At 41.1% G+C, this 10,780-nt stretch overlaps 1 protein-coding gene across 1 annotated transcript; it reads left to right on the top strand.

Annotated features, from left to right (window-relative positions):
• The first annotated feature begins 1,505 nt into the window (after positions 1-1,505).
• On the top strand, positions 1,506-10,564 carry LOC310791389 (ZP domain-containing protein-like). The gene is made up of 9 exons (XM_083653080.1): positions 1,506-1,897; positions 1,999-2,143; positions 2,425-2,568; positions 3,899-3,957; positions 6,260-6,447; positions 7,241-7,635; positions 8,437-8,533; positions 8,674-8,854; positions 9,514-10,564. Exons 1-9 carry the CDS (start codon positions 1,543-1,545, stop codon positions 9,648-9,650), a joined length of 1,701 nt encoding a protein of 566 aa, XP_083509206.1. The 5' UTR covers positions 1,506-1,542; the 3' UTR covers positions 9,651-10,564.
• Positions 10,565-10,780: the final 216 nt, after the last annotated feature.

Raw genomic sequence — 10,780 nt, forward strand, 5'->3', positions numbered from 1 at the left:
AACCATTACTTGATTATTACCTGTCCAATAGTTACTCTTTTCGTTTCCCCTATTGTAAAGTGGTGCATCATACTGAGAGACTGAGTAGTTACTCATTACTTTTAAATTGCCCCTGGATCATGGTTTTTAGGGGCATTCTGAGATTTCTTGGGTCATTTTTGCTCTTGCCCCTGGCTAAATTCCTACACTCACATCAGTGTGATAAGAAGTACCTAAAATAATCAAAACCATATTTGGATAAATGTATTTGATGTGTATTTTCCCTTTTTTTCTTTCATTTTTTGGTTTTGCTCATGCCCCGTCCAGTAACATGGAGGGATTTAAGACCTATACTGCAGCCAGCCACAAGGGGGCAATCGACATTTTTTGGATTCACTTTTGAGGAGCTGTCATGACAACCATATTTTTTATACAGTCTATGGTTCTAGATGTAGTGAAGTATTACAACAAGAGTGTATAATCTGTATCCACAGTATAGAAAGGCTTTAATTGGTCAGTTACGTTCTACAACTTTTTTTTGCATGTGCAGTTGCAATGTTCACCTGAACTTAATTATTTATTTGATATCAAGGTTTACATTATCGCTCCAATTAAACACCTGTCCACCCCTGCCCATAATATTAGAAATGAAAAGCATTATGGCATTATAGCTCTGCAGTGAAATGGTGTTTATGCTCAATCCCAAAAACGCACAGTTAATGGGCCTCAAGAAGAAAATAATTGTGATGTGATATACCAACAATTATGATATGACACAATTTTAACAGCTATTGCAGCCTTTGTTATTTGTGTGTCAAAAATAATGTTCCGTATTCCTTTCATCAGAATTCCTGCTCCTTATCATATACCACCAGTAGGCAAACTGGATATCATGGAGCATTTGAGCTAGTAGTGGAGGACTTCCCCAAAAAAAACATTTCTGTCTCCTACTCGGATGGATCCTTCACCTTGAAGAATCCCCTTTCAGTAGGAAGGCATAAACGTGACACAAACAATACAAGCCCATCAATTTCATTGAGCACCACAACAGCTGCAACAACGACCACAGCCGCACCAACAACGACCACAGCTGCACCAACAACGACCACAGCTGCACCAACAACGACCACAGCTGGAGCAACAACGACCACAGCTGCACCAACAACAACCACAGCTTCACCAACAACGACCACAGCTGGAGCAACAACGACCACAGCTGCACCAACAACGACCACAGCTGGAGCAACAACGACCACAGCTGCACCAACAACAACCACAGCTTCACCAACAACGACCACAGCTGGAACAACAACGACCACAGCTGGAGCAACAACGACCACAGATGCACCAACAACAACCACAGCTGGAGCAACAACGACCACAGCTGCACCAACAACGACCACAGCTGCACCAACAACGACCACAGCTGGAACAACAACGACGACAGCTGGAGCAACAACAACCACAGCTGCACCAACAACGACCACAGCTGCACCAACAACGACCACAGCTGCACAAACAACGACCACAGCTGCACCAACAACAACCACAGCTGCACCAACAATGACCACAGCTGCACCAACAACGACCACAGCTGCACCAACAACGACCACAGCTGCACCAACAACGACCACAGCTGCACCCACAACGACCACAGCTGCACCAACAACGACCACAGCTGCACAAACAACGACCACAGCTGCACCCACAACGACCACAGCTGCACCAACAACGACCACAGCTGCACAAACAACGACCACAACTGCACCAACAACGACCACAGCTGCACCAACAACAACAACAACAACCACAACTGCACCAATGACCACGACATCTACCACCATACCCACCACCACTCAGTTCTACCGTCCATCAATTGCTGCTTTAAGCAAGATTCCTCTACAGTTTTTAATTTATGGTTCGTTTGCATTTTTTCCATTGTAGCATTTATTTATTTTTTATTAGTATTTCATTTTCACTAACTCTCTCACTTTCTCTCCCTCCGTTTTTGACTTTCAGTTGATTCACACTACGCCCCTTCATGCCTCGATGGTGACTATTTCCCAATTTTTCTGTCTCCAACTCCACGTAATGGAGTCAATCTTCCTGCCTTTGTCAACAACACACTCGAAATCAAAGTCAAAGCCACAGCAAAATACACCACGTAAGGAAATTCAACATTCAAATTTTGTTATAACTTTGCTATTATTTGTTATGTATCGTATGAGTTAATTAGAACAATCATGTCCCAGTGCGTCATTCGGAAGGTACAGTCTAATTTTTCATTAGTAGTATTATTCGCAATATGTACAGTATAATTTTTCATAGTATTTGCCAGTAGTTCAATATACTTTAAATGGATTCTACTGTAACAGATTTACCTTATAGAATATTGCTGTACTTGTTGCTCAGAACGAGTTTATGAAAACATTGTTCCTCTTGTAGGATCTATGGCCTCCTTCTCACTGGACCAACGGGCATTACAAAACAGAAGATCTCCACAGATGAATATGCCATAAAATGGACACCAACGGATAATGAAGTGGACAACCATTTCCCTATTTGCTTTCATTTTGAGGCATTAGACAGGTGAGCTTCAAATAAACTATATCAAGTTCATTCCAAATCACATTAACCAGAATGGATGACCAGTTGATACCAATATGCAAAAATCTTCACAGGGTGTTGTGTTTCTGCTGACATATTTCTGCATTTTCAAGTAGCATTTTTAAACCACAGTGTATCTTTGTCAAATCAATTGTTTGTGCCAGTTGTTTTTGCTTCTTATGCCATAAAGCAATCAAGCAATTTTCCTACAAAACAATGGCACAATAAAAAATGTAATATCTTGTAGAGGCTGCCATTCTTCTCAGTGGAAGGTTTTGTTTGTTTATGGTAATATACTAATATTTCAAACTTAATGTGTGCTGGCTAATTTATTGATGTTAAAATGCTACACGGAAGACTTTTAACAGTTTACTGGAGATACAGTTTATACCATACTAGGCATCTTGCTACTATGCACTATGCACCCTCAATTCCTAGGCTCACCCGCTGCACGGGCTCGACGAGCTGACCCTGCAGCTTGCCTATGCAGCTCGGCCTTGCCCGCAGCTCGGCTGCTGTGCGGCCTCTCCTGCCCTATTGGCGCACGCACAACAAGGTCACCCGCATGGGTGCTCTTTACACTTCCTGAAAGTTTCAGCCCGATCGCACGTAAAACTGCATGGCTGTGGCCGGACAAAATTCTTGAAACAAACAGACAAGAGTCCACATTGCCAAATTTACATAAAGAAGATAGATAGATAGATAGATAGATAGATAGATAGATAGATAGATAGATAGATAGATAGATAGATAGATAGATAGATAGATAGATAGATAGATAGATAGATAGATAGATGGATAGATAGATAGATGAACTCCATTCCCCCAGATGTATTGTGTTTGGAATAATTACCAACTAGGTTATACAGTACTTTGCCTGTTACTCTGTCAGCATAATATCTCAAAAACCTCTGAAGGCGTTTCCATGGAAGTTGGAATTAACAATTTTACAGATAGATCTTGGGCCAAGGAACAATTGATTAACTTTTGGTGGTGATCCATATCTGGGATTTCCACCATTAGACAATTATTGTACAATTAACTGTAGCCATTCAATCTGAATGTCATGCTAGAAACTAATGGACACGGACATGATTCCAATACCTAATGGTATGATTGCATAATCAAGAAATCAGTTTAATTCATGGTGATGGGAAATTGCTCAGCATTAACAGAGTTTTGCACTGTACCTTCTATTTTTTTAAGTGTGTGTATTCAGATGTGAGATGATTGATGTCTAGATAATTGCCATTACAGACTATATTGAGGGAAACTTAATTGAATAATTGACCACTTTAACATTCTATTCCAGACACCACAGAGTCTATCATTCAGAGTTGCGCTGTGTGATTGCTGATGTTGGATACCATGGTGAGTTGATACACTCTGAAAATTAACAAAGTATCCCAGTGAAACAAATGTTATGTTTATGTCATGTTTTGACTATTGGATATTGGCTGTTTTGGAGGTGCTGAAATGGCATGTTTTAGGAAAGATTGACACATGCAGAGTTATTATTATTATTTTTAACCCTTATGTACATTAGCTAGCTGCACAAGTTAACACAGATAGGGTTGTGAATGAAACTGAAATGTATTAACTGTGTGAGATTAGCTGCAGTGGTTCTCAAACCTTTTCACGCCAAGGACCCCTTTAGTCTCTCAAAATGGACACGTGGGTTCCCACAATTTACAGATGCTCCGGGGTTATCCGTTCATTTCCCCACTTGTGATTGGTTGAATACCATCGAAGGTGGGTATGCGCTCATTTCCCCACTTGTGATTGGTCAAATACCATCGAACTTCCCTCCGGTCTGAAGTGTTTTTCTCTTTGGAAGATGACGGGCCCTATCCTTGTTCGGCGTAGAAACTGCGTTTAGGGCCTGGCGCAGCCCAGATTAGTGGGTGTGGACCAGCGCACTCGATATCTTGGTGTCGGCGCTACACGCAGCCTCAAGCATTATAACCACGCCTTTTAAGCTAAAATTATGCACCCTCTGCTCATTGGAGAAGTGCAATAAACGAATCACACGCTTGCCTTTTAAGCTCCAATTCCACGGATTAGTCCAGTAAAACCAGAAAAGCCAAGCGCTCTCCTCCCCCCCTCCCTTTCATCCCCGTCTATCTGTCTCCATATATAGGCTATTATTCCATATTATTATGCTTCTCAAACCAATAAACTGCAGTTTAAATACTGCAAGCATGTAAATATGCTACACTATATCAAGATCAAAGTGAAAAGAATGTTCTAAATGCATCAGCTAGAAAAATATAGCCTATCCCTTTATGATGAGATTAATTAGATTGGTGAAAGTTTGTCCAGAAAGATATCATTTTATCTCCCCTGCTGCAGGTAGGATGATGCACATAAATATAGCCTACATTATGTAAAGTCATTGCATAAATGTGTTTTTATTGTAAAACTAAAATGTGAAGTAGAGCCAATTTATTGGAGTGGACATCACAGTAGGACATGACAGTAGAAGCGCGTTACGCTGTCACTTATCTAAATCACGTTAAATCGACGAGGGATATATATAGGCCCAGGATGACATATATGTTTCACATGGGGTGGTGTTTTATTTGGTCCAATATTGAAATGTTCTACAATTGCAGGTTGTGTTACCATTACACATTATTTAAATCTACCTTTATATCTATTTCGGCTCATTTGGTTGCTATTTAGTAGCCAAATGGAGTAGCCCAATGCATGCTGGGACATTTCACAGGCAGTGAACTTACAACTTCTTTTTCCTATGGGACGTGTGTTGTGTCTGTCTGAGCGAGGGAGTCAGAGAGAGACAGGGACGGGTGACAGAGGAGAGGCAGAGGAGCGCTCCTTGCAACTGGCGCACTGAATAGGCCTGGTTTCAGAGAGAGACAGAGAAGGGTGACAGGGTAGAGGCAGAGGAGCGCCCCGCTCAACTGGCGCACTGAATAGGCCTGGTTTTCAAAAGCGCAAAGCGCTAAATTTACGCCAGGTGGGAAGATATCATTAGGCTGGCATTTAAGGCCGAAACGCCCGTTCTCACCCAATCAGGGAGTGTGCCACGCCCATTCAGCGCATTTACCAGCCTAAAGCCATGTTGATATCTTCCCGAGACAGGCGCAAGGCACGTTTTTTTGCGTTTAAGGCCCGTTTTAGTGCCGAAGGCCTGTGGGAGAATAGGGGCAGACAACTTCGTCTGTCCAGATTTTAATGGGCTGAAGTACAGACTGTCTCTGGAGCATTCCAAGATTGTGGAAAGAGATAGACTGGCTCGAGAGACTACCTCAAGTTTAGGTAGTCTAGGTTGCTTTTAGAGGTTTTAATACAGAAAGTGTATGAAACCCATCACCAAAATAGTCATACATTCTATCATTGTGTTACTTATGGATGGAATTACATAGTGAAAATAAATTATTCCCCTTTTTGTTGGGGACTCCCTGGAACCCTGGTTAAAATCATCCACATCCATGAACTCATATTCTGTTTCATTCTGCAATATTGTCTTCTGGAAAGACATTTCCCCAGCAATCATTCTGTAGAAGGGTGCACTCAATCAAACTTCAAGACATCACTATTATGTCTTGTGTGACACTTGAGTTGTCTCATGTCTTCATCTCAGTCTGTTCACACATCATCATCATCATCATCATCACCACCATCGTTATGTGTATCTGACACTTTTCAGAGACCACTGTACACTGCAATGAAACCACGATGACAGTGGAGGTGGTGAAGGGCTACCTCATCAGACGCAACGAGCACAACTTACACCTGAAAGACTTCAATGACCCTGCCTGCAACCTGACGAGAAGCTCCAACAACACCCACCTGGTCGCCACCATGTCACTGAACACCTGTGGGACCACACTGGATGTAAGGCACACTAAACTAACACAGTTTCTGTTTGCACGTTTACATTGACTACTTAAGGCAAGGCAGGCCTCCCAAAATTATGGCTGAGAAAGGATCCCTTTTGTTCAGTTGTCAACAGTCGTACAATCTTAGTTCTTTGTCCATTTTGTACATTGTATGTAGATCATTGTTTGGAGGAGCGTCTAAAAAGCATCATAATAAATGTAATAGTGACAAGGCACCTTCTATGCATCCCAAAAATCATGTATCAACATTCAATATTCATGAAAGATGAAAACAATACACGTTTGGTAAGATATTTAACAGTAGAATTGTAAAGTTTCAAGTAATCAGTATTCTAATATCCACACAAAAATCAGACGCTGATTTGAACAACCGCATTTGCCACCATTACAGCTGAGCCAATTTTGGGACATAACATCCATAATATGCTGTAATGTACAAGACAAGTGAACCCTGGGTGTAGGACTTCAATTAGAACAGGATGCATTTCTGTTTGATCATGGCTAATGATGTGAACTATATAAACTGATAAAAAACTGTTGTGGAAATTGGCAATTGTTTAATTTACAATACACAACTAAAAATAATGCTAGTAACCTAATAATGGTGATAGTAGTTTAAGCTTGGTTGAAAATGTTAGCTAGTTGATAAATCTGAGCTGGTTGTCATCTATAAACCCACCAGGCGAAGGTTAGAATTGTAATTCATCTATATTGCTTCCTCTCAAAGTTACTCTTCAAAAGTCCAGGGCTTTCCAACATGATGAATGAATATTTTCTTTCACCTTTAGGAGGATGGTGACAACCTTGTCTTCAAGAATGAGATCACATCTGCTGACCCAACTAAAATTATTTCCAGGCAACATGACGTTGAGATCGCCTTTTCATGCGTCTATCCCAAGCGTGCCAACCTGACGCTGGGATTCAGGCACAAGAACCCATACGCCTTTAGAGAGAAAGGCTTCGGTTCTTTCAGCTTTCAGTTTGAATTCTTTGAGAGCAAGAGGTTCAGGGAACAGAAGGAGGCCAGCACCTACCCAGTGGAGGTGTACCTGAAACAGATGATCTTCATGCAGATTGATGCAACTACCGCCATCCCCAACACACAGCTGTTTGTGGAGTCCTGCAAGGCGACTCCCTACGACAACCCAAACTCTCGCATTACCTACACCATCATTGAAAATGGGTAGGTGTACGCAGTGATGAACCATCTAATTCCATGTGTTAAATGTATTAGACCTCACTAGGACATGTGCACATACAGTATATTATTCCCTTACATCAGGGGTTCCCAAACTTTTTTGGCTTGTGACCCTATTTTGAAGTCACAAAAATCTAGGCACCCGAGACATTTCAAATTCTGGTAGACCATCGATAATATCATCTGTGACATCGTCAGTGATGTCACATAATGCTTCTTTTCCCCCCGCACAATTCTGACTTTAATCTGAGAATTCTGACTTTAATCTAAAAATTCAGACTTTTTTCTCAAAGTTCTGACTTTATTCTCAGAATTCTGACTTTTTTCTCGAAATTCTGACTTTATTCTCAGAATCCTGATTTAAGTTATAATTGAAAAGATTTTCATCCAAAAAAAAAAGAGTCACTCACAATGTTGAATGAGGCTATGTCCATTTGGATGAAGCCTTTGCAGTATAGTGGCATTATGTGACATTACACTGTTTGGATCTCACCTGCAATTACCACCCACTGCCATAGGTGTCACCCAAGAGAACAAAACTGAAATCTTAGAGATTATCACTTTAAACTCAAATAATAATCACAAGTGACCCTAATCATCTTCGCTAATATTAAATTGCGTGTGGTGTAAAAAAATAAACAGGTGACCCTATTTGAATTCCAGGCGACCCGACTTAGGGTCGCGACCGTACGTTTGGGAACCACTGCCTTACCTGGTGTATAATGTAGTTATTATGAGGAATGTTGGCACTTTTATTCCTAAACCATTATTACTGTATTATTACAGGTGTGTGATAGACGACACAGTGCAAGTTTACCCCGGCTCCAGGTCTCAATTCAGATTTGGAATGGAGGCGTTTGAATTCCTTGGTGCACATGAGGAGGTAAAGTGAAACATAGCCCCACCATGTTGTTTCTGTGTAAACGTTCTTTTGGTTTGAAAGTGCTGGTCCATCACAGCATGTCCCCAGATGTGCCCAGGTGATCTGTGGAGGGAGTGACTTTAGCTCTCTGTGTCCTATAGGTCTACATCACCTGCTCAGTTGTCATGTGTGAGATTGGGGTTCCTGGAACCAGGTGCACTCAGGGTTGCATCAGGTCCAACTCAGGGAGCCAGCGCCGCAAAAGAGAAGCTATCGCCGAGACTGCCATGCACTCCATTTCCCAGGGACCTTTGCACCTGATTAGAACTTCTGACCCCCAAGGTAACACCAGACACACACACACACACACACACACACACACACACACACACACACACACACACACACACACACACACACACACACACACACACACACACACACACACACACACACACACACACACACACACACACACACACAAAAATTTCTTTCCTAAGCCTTTGCCTTTCCTTCAATGTAAAATGTGGCTACTTTAAAGAATCTAAAATATACGGTAGTTTTAATTAAGATAGTACAAATAAAGATGTGGTGTATCCAAATGTTTGGCTGTTGTGCAGTATATCAATCTCCACAAGTGGATTTGTCAAGCTGCCGTATAGTCAGTTTGCCCGTTGTGCTTATAAACATTCATCTGTCAGTGCGTATGTTTACCAGCAGGGGGATAAATCTGCTTAACCCAGACATTGCCACATTATTGCGGGTGGAAAATCCAAAATTGTAAATGTTTATGTTCCTTTCCAAAGTAACTGGACAATGTATATTCACATATATATTCAAATTTACAGATTCACCACACATTTGATAATTGTACATACTAACTGACCATGTCGTTTGTAAATATCCACATCAACTGATAAATACATATTATGCAATTCCAGTCTGCCCTCTAACTCACTTCTCTGTGTTTGTATATATTTTTGTTTCTATTTCCCTTTTAGCTTCTGGCTCAAACCTGCATGTGGGCATGAACCTCATGTTCATCGTCGGCTGCCTCCTGGTGTGTGGAGCGGTGGTCTACCGGTCCAGGAGGTCCAAAGCTAAATACCAACCCCTGCCAACCTCTGACTCCAACTGAGGATTGGAGGCATTTTTCTTCACTCAGATCTTCACTGTGATGGGAAGATCTGAAGATCTTGGCTTTGGGTAGTTTGAATCATTATTACAATAGAAGATCTGAAGATCTTGGGTTTGGGTAGTTTGAATCATTATTACAATAGGGGCTCGATTCAGACTTTGTGAAGATGTGCATGTTTGAGCTGTTCATGTTCAGTGTGTGATCTGAGGACTGAGGCGTGTCTTCACCTGCACACAGACTTATTCAAAAACCTTGGTTGCTTTGTCCTTCCCATCAGGATAGTGCAATATGCTACTGGCCATGGGCTTTTTTTGCATTAGCATTAGCATTAGCATGTCAGTTGTCTGTTAATTCAGGTTTGTTTAACAACTACTTGAAAATTCAAATCAAATTTAGACTTCTAGTGCCAAGAGCTATCTCAAGGCGCTTTACAAATAGAGCAGGTAGAAGACAAATTGGCAACTTGTCTCATTCATTGGATAAAAACATGATGCTTTATAAAATGTGAAATCATTTATTTCACTTTTTTTTGCCTATAAATAAACACAGATTTATTTACATAAAAAATACATCAAAATATGAGTTTCTTGATGACAACTTTCTTCTCAACTCACTGACATGACACTTTGAGCAAACTCATGTTATGCCATTTCAGCATCACATATCAATCCGAACAGCATTTTGTTCCTTGGTCAGAATCTGAATCTCCTTATCAAAATGTGCAGCTGTGCAGCAGGACATGCCTCGACTCACGATGACGACGACATCCATCGCCTGCACACACTGCAGAGCACGAATCCCACATGCTACTCCAGTGTTTGATTCAGATATTTAAAAACTGAACTGAGAATCACTGCACGGAACTTAGAAATCTGAATTGGGCCAAACATGATTTAACACTGATTCTAAGTCTTTATTTCAAGCTTAAATTCAAATGTACGTTGTGTTGAACTTGACATAATCACCTACCTGAAATAGAAAACATGTTACAGTAAACATTTATTGGCAATATAATATTCCTGTCTTGTCTGAGTCATTTACTGGGCATTTGTATGGCTCTTGGTTTTAGCGAGCCTCTCATTCCTTTAGGTTGAATTTGCGAAGATAAAACTGGGAACGTGAAGATGACT

Source organism: Poromitra crassiceps, assembly GCF_964638095.1.
Source record: "Poromitra crassiceps genome assembly, chromosome: 16".
Taxonomy (NCBI): Eukaryota; Metazoa; Chordata; class Actinopteri; order Beryciformes; family Melamphaidae; genus Poromitra; species Poromitra crassiceps.